This window comes from Aegilops tauschii, chromosome 3 (genome assembly GCF_002575655.3).
Source record: "Aegilops tauschii subsp. strangulata cultivar AL8/78 chromosome 3, Aet v6.0, whole genome shotgun sequence".
NCBI lineage: Eukaryota > Viridiplantae > Streptophyta > Magnoliopsida > Poales > Poaceae > Aegilops > Aegilops tauschii.
Genome location: NC_053037.3, coordinates 323779336 through 323792521, shown reverse-complemented (window position 1 = coordinate 323792521; position 13186 = coordinate 323779336). Strand labels below are relative to the sequence as shown.

The following is a 13186-nucleotide window of genomic DNA, read 5'->3' as shown; positions in this document are numbered from 1 at the left end:
ACTGCAGTTCGTCGCGCCGCCGACGGGGTCGATCATCTTGGCCTCCTCTCTCTCGCCCTACTACACTGGAGTCATTTCCGGTGTCGATCATCTCGGCCTTCTCTCTCGTCCACTGCACTGACGATAGCATGGCGCGGGCACTGCATTCTGCTCCTCTGTCGACTGTCTTTGCGCGAGCACCGCAACTATCTCACCGACGGTGTCGCTCGCCGTGCCGCCGATAGGGTCGCTCGTCCACGACTTCATACTCGTCATGTCGGACACGGCGCCACGGCCACTATCCACCGCAGTCGCCATGGTCCGGCGCGCACTGCATTTCTTCTCCCACTTCCTCTGCTATCTCTTAACCCTGTGTGCTAAGTGCAAGTGCTAGCTCTTAATCATACTCCATGCAGGCAACCAAGCAGCGTGTAGTTGCATGCGCCGAGACAATGCAGGCAACCAAACAACGTGCCAAAGTTGATCTCCTAATTGTTGAGAAAAAGGGTTTCCCCCCGCTTTGTATTCCAAAGCAACCATCCGATACAGCCAACGATAGGTGCTGGGGCGGAAACAACACAAGCACGCCCAAAAGAAAGAAAGAGAAAAAGTAAAGAAACAAATGTCGATAACGGTGGATCGACAAAAACGACGAAGCCTCGCGACCGCTGCGTCCACTGGAGATCGCCCACCAAGCTCCGAGACTCCGAAGTGCCGGTACCAATCAACACCTCCAAGAAGGGACGCGACGATGGCGACGCTGCCGCTAAGGGTTTCCCCCGGTACACGGCGAGGAGAGAGGAAGGGTAGCCCCGACGCCCTCCAAGAAGGTCCGGTGGCACCCTCAGGCGCCACCGCGTCGGTGTCGGCCAAGCCAACAGGGATTTCTCCCGATCCCATCCTCCACCTCAGGCACTCCGGATCTCGCCACCAAACCGACCACCACCCTGCGGCAACACGGACACGAAGCTTCCCGCGCTGTCTCACCACGGCACCGCGAAGATGGACTGCACAACGAAGAAGAGGAGCCGGGACTAGGGCGGCAGCACCTTCAGCATACGGGAGGGCCCCACCTCCACCGTCCATGACGGTAGCCGACCGGACGGCAAAGCAGGAGCCTACCGGGCCCGTGGCCCCACAGGCCCGGCCGGGCCCTCAGAGGCCCGGACAGCTCCCGCCTCCGCGCAGCAGCTGGCACGCCGTCGACGCCGCTGCTCCAGTCCAAGCCGCTCCCCACCCTTCCCATACAGAGAGCGTCGCGGTTGCGCCGGAACCGACCCGCAAGGACCCAGATGGGGCCCTACGGGCCTAGATCTAGGCCGGGGAAGCGCCACCGGCCATCCAGCACCACCGGAGCGTCCCGCCGCCAAGAGGCGGCACCACCTGTAACACCCCCAGTGTCATGCTACAGTAATCTCATGTCTGATGATGCCATGTCATCATAATGAGATTGCTAATCCTTTGTTTCAAACCAAACTCAAATTCAAATTTAAAATGCAAGTCAAATATTTATTTCTTCAAGCAGTAAAACAAAAATGTTCACATTGTCCTATAAATTCCCCTGACCATTGTTATGTTGAAACCAACCTCATTTGAGTTCTCAAAATGCCCATGGGAATTAATTTAGTGGTCCAATAGCTTTTAAATTTGCCTTTTCAATTTCTAAAATTGGTTAGCCAACTCCTTTTGACCCCAACCTTTTTGTTCCATCTCAAGGTATTGTACTAGATTCACGTGCCAAGTTTTGTTCAAAACAAAACTCATTTGGTGCTAAAAGAAAATGCAAAACAGAGGAAGAAATTGGAAAGCAGTTAAAAAAAAGGAAAGTAAAAAAAAAGCCAGAAGCTACTGTGCAACTAGGCTCTAGTTGCACAGTGCCACGGCCCAGCCCATATGGGGGCTTTCCCTTACCTCTGTTCACCTGAGGCGTGGTGGCCGCCGTTCGACCGCCCGCGGCCAAGGATGGCCACGCGGCGGCCATCCGCCGCTCCCCCGTCGCCTACTAGGTCGCCCCCGACCTAAACCCTAACCCTAACGCCCGCAGTTCCCCTCTCCTTCGCGCCGCTCCTTGCTCCCCCCATCATCCCGAGCGCCTCCGTCGCCGCTCGCCGTCGCAGCCGCGGCTACCGACCTCGCCTCGCCTCGCCGACCTGTCCAGCAGCTCCGTCGTCGTCGACTTCCTCGTCCCCGTCCACGAGCGCAAGCCGGGGAGCACCGCAGGCAGCGGATCGAGCCGCCCTCCTTCCGCCTCTGCTCCGGCGATCCCCTTCGACTCCGGCGACGCCTGCTGCTGCTACTAACCTTCCAGGGGCTTTACGTAGCCGCCCGGTGAGCCTCGCCTCTCTCCCCTTCGTCTTCCCGCCGTTGTCGTGCCCGTAGGTGCCGTTCCCCACATGTCCGAGCTCGCCTCCACCGAGCTCGTCGCCGGCCACGTTCCGGTGACCGAACGACCGCGCAAGTGTCTCCATCATGCTCGCCCGCACGCGTAGACGTCGTACGTGCTTAGCACCGCTTGTTTTGCTCGCCGTTGCGCCGTTTGCAAGCTCGCTGTGCCTCGGGTCTCCGCCGTCCATGTCACCGGCGACGACTCCGGCCATCCCTGCTCGCGTCACCACCCGTGTTGGACGCGGCGTTCTCCACTCGTTCGAACACAAGTCACGGCGCGTGTTTTGGCTTGCTGTAGCGAAAGTCCCGACGAACTCCGGCGACAAACCGCCGCGGACGCGCTCGCCGGAGCTCCTCCGGCGCCAGCCCTGACCTGGCGTGGCGTGGGGCCCGCCCAGTGCCGCTGACAGTGGGCCCCTGCGCCTTTGTTTGACTGCGTTGACCACGGTCAACGCGGGGTACTATTCCCCAGCCACTGACATATAGGCCCCACCACCTAATTGGGTTAGTCAAACGTTTTTAAAAATAAACTTAATTAGTTAAAACCTGATCAGTCACTGACAGGTGGGCCCAGTAGTTTTACTAACTAAATTTAGATTAGTTTGAACTCTGTTTAGCCCACTGTCTATGACAGGTGGGTCCCCCGTGTCAGTTTTGACCAGTCAACCGGACTGTTGACTGCTGACGTCACTCATACGTCATGCTGACGTCATATTCCTTTTCTGTTAATTAAGTAATTCCAGAAAATGATTAAATCTTTAGAAAATCATATCTTTTAATCCGTAACTCGGATTAAAATATTTTCAACATGAAAGTTGCTCAGAACGACGAGACGAATCCGGATACGCAGTCCGTTCGTCCACCACACCTCCCTAACCTATCGAACTCGCAACTTTCCCCCTCCGGTCCATTTGTCCGAAAACGCAAAACATCGGGAATACTTTCCCGGATGTTCCCCCCTTCGCCGGTACCACCTACTGTCGCGTTAGGGCACACCCAACACTGCTCATTGTCATGTCACGCATCGTCATGCTTATGTTTGCATTGTATTTACTGTTTCTTCCCCCTCTTCTCTCCGGTAGACTACGAGACCGACACTGCTGCTGCCCAGTTCGACTACGGAGTTGACGACCCCTCCTACTTGCCAGAGCAACCAGGCAAGCCCCCCCTTGATCACCAGATATCGCCTATTCTTCTCTATACTGCTTGCATTAGAGTAGTGTAGCATGTTACTGCTTTCCGATATCCTATCCTGATGCATAGCCTATCCTTGCTACTACTGTTGTTACCTTTACCTGCAATCCTACATGCTTAGTATAGGATGCTAGTTTCCATCAGTGGCCCTTCATCCTTGTCCGTCTGCTGTGCTATACTATCGGGCCGTGATCACCTGGGCGGTGATCACGAGTATATACTTATATACTATATACATGACACATGTGGTAAATAAAGTCGGGTTGGCTCGTAGGAGTACCCGCAAGTGGATCTTTGTGGCGGAGCGACAGGGCAGGTTGAGACCGCCTAGGTGAGAGGTGGGCCTGGCCCTGGACGGCGTCCGCGGTTACTTCGACATAACACGCTTAACGAGTTCTTGGTATTTGATCTGAGTCTGGCCATTTGGTCTATACGCACTAACCATCTACGCGGGAGTAGTTATGGGTATCCCAGCGTCGTGGTATTAGCCGAAGCCTTCTTGACGTCAGCGACTGAGTGGCGCGCGCCGGATTGGACTGGAACGCCACTAGGCTAGGTCTGCTTCCGGCCGCGTACACAACATGCAGGTGTGCATAGGGCGATGGGCCCAGACCCCTGCGCGCATAGGGTTAGACCGGCGTGCTGACCTCTCTGTTGTGCTTAGGTGGGGCTGCGACGCGTTGATCTTACGAGGCCGGGCATGACCCAGAAAAGTGTGTCCGGCCAAATGGGATCGAGCGTGTTGGGTTATGTGGTGCACCCCTGCAGGGAAGTTTATCTATTCGAATAGCCGTGTCCCTCGGTAAAAGGACGACCCGGAGTTGTACCTTGACCTTATGACAACTAGAACTGGATACTGAATAAAATACACCCTTCCAAGTGCCAGATACAACCCGGTGATCGCTCTCTAACAGGGCGACGAGGAGGGGATCGCCGGGTAGGATTATGCTATGCGATGCTACTTGGAGGACTTCAATCTACTCTCTTCTATATGCTGCAGGATGGAGATGGCCAGAAGCGTAGTCTTCGACAGGACTAGCTATCCCCCTTTTATTCTGTCATTCTGCAGTTCAGTCCACTGATATGCCCCTTTACACATATACCCATGCATATGTAGTATAGCTCCTTGCTTGTGAGTACTTTAGATGAGTACTCACGGTTGCTTCTCTCCCTCTTTTCCCCCTTTTCCTTTCTATCTGGTTGTCGCAACCAGATGTTGGAGTCCAGGAGCCAGACGCCACCGTCGACGAAGACACCTACGACACTGGAGGTGCCTACTACTACGTGCAGCCCGCTGACGACGATCAGGAGTAGTTAGGAGGATCCCAGGCAGGAGGCCTGCGCCTCGTTCGATCTGTATTCCAATTTGTGCCAGCCTTCTTAAGGCAAACTTGTTTAACTTATGTCTGTACTCAGATATTGTTGCTTCCGCTGACTCATCTGTGATCGAGCACTTGTATTCGAGCCCTCGAGGCCCCTGGCTTGTATTATGATGCTTGTATGACTTATTTATGTTGTAGAGTTGTGTTGTGATATCTTCCCGTGAGTCCCTGATCTTGATCGTACACATTTGCGTGCATGATTAGTGTACGGTCAAATCGGGGGCGTCACACCACCGCGGCCGGCCTCCGCCACAGGACGTCGGGCCGCCACCAGCCGAGCACCGCCGCCGCCTCCCCCCACCCCGGGAAGGAGGAGAGCGTGCGGGTAAGGGACGACCCGCCGCCGCCGACACCACCCGGCCGGACCCGGGGGCGACCGCCGGCGGCGGCGGGGGGAAAGGGCGGAGGAGGACGGACGATAGGGAGGTGAGCGTGCGCCGCCCCGGCCGCCTCCCGGGGAGACGGCGGAGGCGGCGGGACGAGGAGGAGGGGATGGGGGCAGGGAGGGGAGGGGGAAGGGAGGCCTGCGCCGGGCGGCTAGCGGCGGCGGGAAGGAGCCGGGCGGCCGGCGGCGGCGGTGGGAAACCCTAGCGGGGGAGCGGGAGCGGGGTGGGAGCCTTGGAGTTCAAGTTGATCTCCTAATGCAGGCAGTTCATATGCAGACAACCAAACAACTCGCAGATATCGCATATGAGACTGTTTTTCTAAAGGGCCGAGTGGAGATGTGTATGCAACGTGGGTAGCCTACGCGACGGCCAAACACGCCCATAGAGTGCTGAGCAGTACAGCAGTATCGATCAAGGCGACGGACAGTGCATGTGTAGCTGCGGGTGGGTCGCTTGAGGCTCGCCGGACGGCTAAAGGTGGCCGCGCCTCACATTCCACGGCCAGATCAGAGATCGCCAGAACCGGGCAAAGGACGGGAAGACGCTGCTGTGCGGCAGCTGTCCACGGTCATGCAGTAGCAGGAGAAATTGAAGGAGATCGCGCGATTTGGTGATAATCCGTGAGGTAAATGATTTTGGACTATTTTTACTATATATGGCCTAGCCAGTGGCCCAACTAGTTGTTACCCAAGAATAGCAGATGATAGCTGGGCCCTTGTAGTCAAATTCCAATTTTTGTTTGTTCACGAGCGTGATATGGGGACATGGGGTCATCGACGTTTGAAAATCCTGTGTAGTAAGCCACTACACAGGTATAACGTGGCTTCGCCACTGCTACCTCCACTGTTTAAATTGAATGCGCATGCACGGCGGGGCTCGGCTATCATTGACACGGGCATGGGGTTGCCGTCCTTTTTAATATGGAAACCGTGGACCGTTCAGTCCATAGCTTCCATTTTCAAGCCGGCCTACCTCCTCCATTGCCGACACGAGCAAACCCTAGCCACCTCCCCGCCGGCGCCATGGGCTGGCATTGGATCAAGGGGAAGTACGCCCGCGAGGCCGGCTCCTCCTCGGGCCGACGCCGCTCCAGCAGATCCCTCCCACCCCCCCCCCCCCCCCCCCCCCCGCACCGCCTTCTCTGCCAGCTTTTCATATGGCGCCGCCAGCGGCCGGGCATCGTGACGGGCCCTACATCCATGTCGATGTATGCCGTCGCTACTGGGAGACGGCGACGCCGGTGCCGTGGGGAGATGTCCACCTGCCAAATAGCTGGCATCTCTCCGTCGACCACGTGCCGATCCCTCCAGTGCCCGCGAGCGGCCGCGCCCGCCGCGAGGAGATCAACCGACGACGCCGGCGCCTCCCGCCGGATCTACTGACGGACTGCGGGTATGCCATAGATTCGCCACTATGGGATACGTGGCTCCGCGACGAGCACGACCAGTGGCGGCAATCTTTTTTTGTCGGTCGTCCTCCTAGCCCGCGCTGCCCGCGTCCTCCTCGTGCTGATGACAGCCCTCCCCAAACGCGGGGCCGTAGGCATGTGCGTGGCATCACGCCGGCACCTTCTTTGTCCCCGTCCCCGCCACCGCCGCCGCCCATGACCGAGGAGGAGGAGGCCCGCCTCATGAGGCGTGTCATGGAGGACTCCATGAATACGCACGACGAGCGGCAATGGGATGACCTGGAAACCGCTTTGGCCCTGTCTGCGGCCGACGACGTGGCCATCCCGGAGATGGACGTCGGTCAAGGAGGAGGTACTGGAGGAGGCGCCATCGCCGCGTGGAACCCTCGTCTGGTGGGGCAGCGGTGGAGCTGGTCGTGCACGGCGCCGGAGATGGCTGACGCAGTGGGTGTCGGCCCATGGTCAGCCCCACCGCCGCGGTCACCAGAGCACGAGCAGGAGCCACGGGAGGAGGTGGGGCAGGCGCCTCCGGCGCAGGCGCCCCCCGTCTGGCATTGACCGCCAGCCCACCTGTGGCAGCCACCGCCCTATGCCGACCTCAGCGGCGACGATGGCGGGTAGGACGGCGACTCCTGAAGACGACAACGGCCACCGGCGACGGGCCTTTATTTTTTTTATGTCTTTTATTAAGTTTTATTTTAAGACCTGCATTGAACTTTGGTACTATGGACGTATGGACGTTTTATGTTTATATTCATGTTTTCGTATTATTTGCAACTTTATTTATTTTTTTGGCAAAAAATCGAAGTCCATAACTCCGGACAGTTTGGGACAAGGTGTGCCCGTTGGACGCACCGATGACCGCACGACCGCAAGCGGGCGGTCGTGTCCATTTTCCTGCTCCAAACGAACAAAAAGCGGACATCCGTTTGGGATCGCCCGTTGAAGTCAAGATCCCTCACTGTTCCCTCCCTCACTGTCTCCTTGCAGATGCCATCATGGTCCTCGCGGAGCTTCCCTCCCTCCAGAAACAGAAACAGAGCATTTCGCTCGTCTCCAAGCAAGCAGTCAAGATCCGCGAATCCTACGCATGTCATTTCATCATTGCGCTCGCGAGCCTCTCCAGGGTGGATGGGGTTTTGTCATCAGTTAAAGTGCACTACCAAGGAAGCCAAAAATAAAAACATAAACTGAACGGAACTCCCCTTTCATAGCATAAGATACCACTAGAAATTTTTCGGACGTGCATCATGGCCGTGGCCCCCCGCAGCGCGGCCTCAGATGCACGCTAGGCAAAGCTCTCCCCCTCGCCTCGGATTCGGTGCTAATGCTGACGGCAGTGCACCGCACAGGCCACGCAGCTTTTGGTGCTTAAACTAGCTTTGCCTAGCTCTTTCCTAATTATAACGAGATTAAAGGCCTAAAGCCAAGCAAAGGTCAGACTAAACAATGCTTTCCCACCCCCTTTTCCTCCTCAGGGCGTCCGTCAAAGCTAGTGTAGCTTTGGGCCCTTTTCCCCCTCGCCTCGCACACAGACGCACAGGAGGGGGATGGGGTCGGGGATAAACAGGAGGAAGTAAACGAACGAAAGGCGCAACAAAAGAAAGCAAAACGAGCATGGAGATAAACAAAGCCGAAAGAAATGGGCGCAGCGCGGTTCCCCGAGCAGCCGAGACCCCTTGGCCTCACAAGAGAATCACGCGCAGATCTTTGTCCTCGCCACCCACATCGTACGTACACACATCGCTCTTGTGCAATTTCCGGCCCTGTCTCCACCAGCACCGGCTCATCACCCATCATGGCGCCGCGGAAGGGCCCGGGTGCCTTTTCAGCTTTCCCGAGATCCAAACCTTCCGTTTCCCCTCTGCTTTGCTTGGCACAAGCAAGAAGAGAACAGCTTCCTTTTAGACGAGACCAAAGAGCCAAGAAGAAACCACTACGTACCCCAAGTTCTTGCACGCACAAGAGGCCGAATTTTAGCATCTCGTACGTGTAAGTGTGCGTGTGCACATATTCAAGCGACAGTTGGACGTGGCCATGGAAATGGAAGCAATGATACACCATGACTCATGCTCTGTGTCAATAGGCTAGGAGTGTACTAGGAGCGGAGTGCCTAATTACACACACGAAAGGTCGTGTTACAAATCTCTTGTACAAGACGAAAAGATGAATAAGGAAAAAAAAAGAACGAACGAAAGTAGGATTAAACTGGCACAACTCCACGACGCTTGTACATGTGGGAGGTGGCGAAAAGAGCCTAAAAGGAGCTCTTTCGGCCTTTCCCCACGCCTAAACTACTTAGAAAAGAACTCACCCACACACAAAAGAAGATCTCGCTAGCTTCCTAAACCACCGCATGCTCTTTAACAATTTTTTGTACTACTTCGTCCTTCATTGCTTCCTTTGCGAAATTCACCGCGAAACTTCGTCCTCGCTTCCTCCACGATTCCGAAGCGAAATGGTGGCAAAGCATGCGAACCCACCGGGGAAAATAGCTTTGAGAGTGCAAGTTATGTTCCTGGGTCACTCCGGGACCGCAGCAGCGACGAGTCGCGCTCCGACATGGACGCTGCACAGAGCAAAGTGAAACGAACGTCAGAACGGCTTCATCAACCAACGAGTTCACGGAGGCAAGGAACGAAGCCAGCGGTCACGCACCACGGTGGATCGACTCCTTGCAGTGCGCGATGGCGCCCGCGATGCCGTCCTGCTGCTCCAGGAGCGAGTCGTCCCGGCGAGCTGGCGACGACGACTGCGCCGCGGACACCGAGCGGCTCTTCCGCAGCCGGACGTCCACGGCAGCAGCAGCGCCAGGCGCCACCCTCCGCAACCGCCTCGAGATCTTGCTCAGGCACCGCCTGATCACGTCGGCCGAGGGCGCCCTCTTGGCTTCCTCCTGCTCTTGGTCCGGCGAGCCGTGCGCGTACGCGGCGAAGAGCCTCGCCGAGCGCGTGCTGTTGGAGCTCCGGGAGAAGCTGGCGCGGCCGCCGTAGAAGGCGGCCTTGGCGGATCCGAAGCTGAGCGTGCGCAGCTTCCCGCGCCTGCTGGTGCTGAACCGTGCGGCGTCGCCGCTGGGCTCGGACGCGCAGAATTTGGCCGGCGGGGGCGCTCCCCCCCACCCGCAGCGGCTGAAGGAGAGGCGCTCGTCGTAGGACGGCGACGCGGAGCAGCTCCGCTGCAGCAGGATGACGAAGTCGACCTCGCCGGCGCAGGAGGAGTCCTCGGACTCGGAGCTCGACTCGGCGCTGGACGCGGGCGCGGAGGCGGAGGCGGAGCAGCACGACAGGTCGAGGTCGAAGAATGGGCCCTCGTCCTCGCCGTAGCCGCACGGGCACGGGGTGGCCGGCGCCGTCGCGCTCGCTCTGATCGTGGACACGGCGCGGCGGCGGAAGCGCCGCGCCGCGAGCAGGCGGAGGATGTGCATGAGCGCGCTCCCGTCCTTCGCTTTGGACGTGCGTGTGAGTGTGCGTGCGGCTTTGGCGTTTGCGTGGGTGGTGGACTGGTGGTGGTGGTGGTGGTGGTGGTAGTGGCTTTTAAACGGGAGCGGCAAAGGCAGATGTGTGTAACTTTGAAGAAAGGCTCGGGGTTTTCTTCGTTTGCGGTTTCGTTCTATGTTTGTTGGTCTTCACTTTCAGTGACGAGTTTCATTAATTTCAGCAATCACTGAAATATTTACCTCTCGGCCAAAGTATTTAAGCAATTTCAGTGGTACACATGAATTTAAATATTTTTGAAAAATAATTTCATTTCTTTAATTTTTAACTGTCTCCAGATGAATATTTCAGCCTTTTGGTCGAAACGCATACTGAACTATCTGAATTTCAATGATTTTGTTGGTGCTGGAATTCTTCTGAAACTGAAACTGAAAACCACTAGGCGTCCGCCGCAGGACGGGCCGTGATTGGCAAGCCGGCGATCCTGCGTGGCGGAAGCATGCAACAGCTCCTGCTCCGGGAGACTGACTAGGGGATTTTCAAGGCTGAAATGTCATTGTATTGCGCGTTTCCGGTGATGAAAAACTGGAACGCCGGTCTTCAGAATGACCAAACCACAAGTCGGTGAGGCTCACAGCAAACTCTGCGTGGCCCGGGTCTGATGCTAGTCTTTTCTTTTTGTGTGTGTGTGTGTGTGTGTGTGTGACGCTATTAGTTGTGGAGAAGCATGCCAAATTGTCAATCGTCCCGGATTTTACTTTTGTCTCATCCCCACCTACCCAATATCCAGAGGATGCATGTGGCGTACCATTCTGCGTCGTTCATCATGTTGCATTACCGACTAGCTAAGCAAAGTCCGAAAATAAATAAACTAAACAAATGTGATCTACACTGCGGTTGTGGGATACATATATTTTGTCAGTCGTTTCGGTTCTTTCTCGCTTGCAAAAGAATAACACTTTCTTTTTGGGGAAAGGGCGATCCGGGGATGTACGTTTCGTGTTTATAACTCGTCGCCTCATGATCGATACTGATGACCGGTGACACAAAGTTGAAGTTGATGCTAACCAGGGCACTATCCATACAAAATGAGAACTGCGGTAAGGTCCTCGCTTTCTTGAAAAAAATCATGGCTGGCAGTACGATTTCAAGTGATATTTTTTGGTTCGTGGCCCCCGGGGGACGGGCTACTTGTGTGTTTATCATAGTACTAGCATGTCCTGTGCAATGCATGGAAAGAGAAGAGACGCGAGAGCCCTCCCATCCGGTCCCGGGGCCAGCCAAAGTTGCAAGGCCAGGCCACACCGCACACAGAAGCTTCATAAAAAGAGTAAAACATCTGCTCTACCACAGGATTTCAATTTTGCTGCGGAGGAGTGGCCGCCTGCTCCTCCGTTCGATGGGAATTGACGGGCGGGCACCAGGTGAGGGGCGCTGCAGTGCAGGCGCAGCTGCAGACGAAGCGGAGCACGCACTTGACTAGAGTAGATGAGATGATGAGTCCAAGTCCATGGCGCAAGCTTTTACAGCCTTTTCCGCCTGCGGTCTTCTTCCTTTCCCTCTCCGTCCCCTCGTCTGGTCCAGCCCATCTACAGTGCATCGGGTCAAAAACTGCAATTATTCGGCTTGACCGACCCGTGGAAGCGCCGGAGCGGTACAGTACTAGTCTAGACCCCGGGGTCCGTCGTGAACTGGACGTACGACGGTGTACAACCACCCTATATGCTTCAAGCGCTTTCAAGGCATCTCCAACTGCAATCGTTAATTTTCTTCCCTGTCCGTCCGCGTAAATTCAAATTCAAATTCAAATGTATTTCAATTCACACAACGCGCCGGATCACACAAGCGCCGAATCGCATGCCCAATCACAACCTGAATAATAAATCTTTATCATGATTAAGGAAATATAATAATAACCACTTTATTATTGCCTTTAGGGCATATTTCCAACAATATTATTATGGATGTACGTGCATGAGAGAAAACGTGACCTACTGTGATAAACACGTATTATCACGGAAGTGCTTTTTTTATAGTGTTGATACACGTTTTTTCGTCCTACTTTCTCCGATAAAAACTTTGGGGTAAGCTTTAAAGTTCTTTGTGTTGGATTGAATATTATAAACCAATTGTTTGATGCATATCAAATAATTAACTCACAGATACTTGTGGTGATATTAGAGTATCTAGGTGACATTAGAGTTGATTGATGCGTATCATACGGTGTTATTGTAGTACGATATTTAGGGCTATTTGTGACATTTATAGGGATGTCTCAATAGATTGATCGGAAAGATAACTTTGAGGTGGTTCACTACTGAAAGTGCTAGTTATCGACTAGAGGGGGGTGAATAGGGGATTTTTATGAAAGTCTTCAAAACATGAGGTCTTTGAAGACAGACAATCAAACGGAACCTATATGATAAGCAGCGGAAGATAAACTACTCTAGACAGACCATAGTCAAGTAAGCAATATAATGAAAGCACGAAGATTAATAACAGCTTAGTAGAACATATCGGAATGGAAGACAGTATGAAGCCAAACAGGTAAAAGTCTTCGCACACTGAAGTCAAACAGACCAGGCAAACAAGTAATGACTTCACGAAGACAAACTGAAATATAAAGGAGGTAGGGGGTAGAACCAGTTGCTTGATGAAGACAAGGATTTGCTAGACCAGTTCCAGTTGCTGTCACAACTGTACGTCTGGTTAGGGAGCCTGAGATTGAACTCAGAAGACCACGTCTTCACCTTATTCCCTTGAGCTAAGGACACTTATGAAGGAAATATGCCCTAGAGGCAATAATAAAGTTATTATTTATTTCCTTATATCATGATAAATGTTTATTATTCATGCTAGAATTGTATTAACCGGAAACATAATACTTGTGTGAATACATAGACAAACAGAGTGTCACTAGTATGCCTCTACTTGACTAGCTCGTTGATCAAAGATGGTTATGTTTCCTAGCCATAGACATGAGTTGTCATTTGATTAACGGGATCACATCATTAGGAG

The 13186-nt window shown here is 54.5% G+C and overlaps 1 protein-coding gene across 1 annotated transcript; it reads right to left on the bottom strand.

Annotated features, from left to right (window-relative positions):
- Positions 1–8790: 8790 nt before the first annotated feature.
- LOC109785807 (uncharacterized) lies at positions 8791–10257 on the bottom strand. The gene is made up of 2 exons (XM_020344392.4): positions 9393–10257; positions 8791–9303 (listed from the first exon to the last, which is right to left on the bottom strand). The coding sequence occupies exons 1-2, from the start codon at positions 10156–10158 to the stop codon at positions 9245–9247; spliced, it is 825 nt and encodes a 274-aa protein (XP_020199981.1). The 5' UTR covers positions 10159–10257; the 3' UTR covers positions 8791–9244.
- Between the last annotated feature and the right edge of the window lie 2929 nt (positions 10258–13186).

Coding starts and splice junctions, on each gene's coding strand:
- LOC109785807 (XM_020344392.4), bottom strand. CDS start 10,158: ATGCACATCCTCCGCCTGCTCGCGGCGCGGCGCTTCCGCCGCCGCGCC. Junction 9,304..9,392: donor CAAGGAGTCGATCCACCGTG/GTGCGTGACCGC, acceptor TGCTCTGTGCAG/CGTCCATGTCGGAGCGCGAC.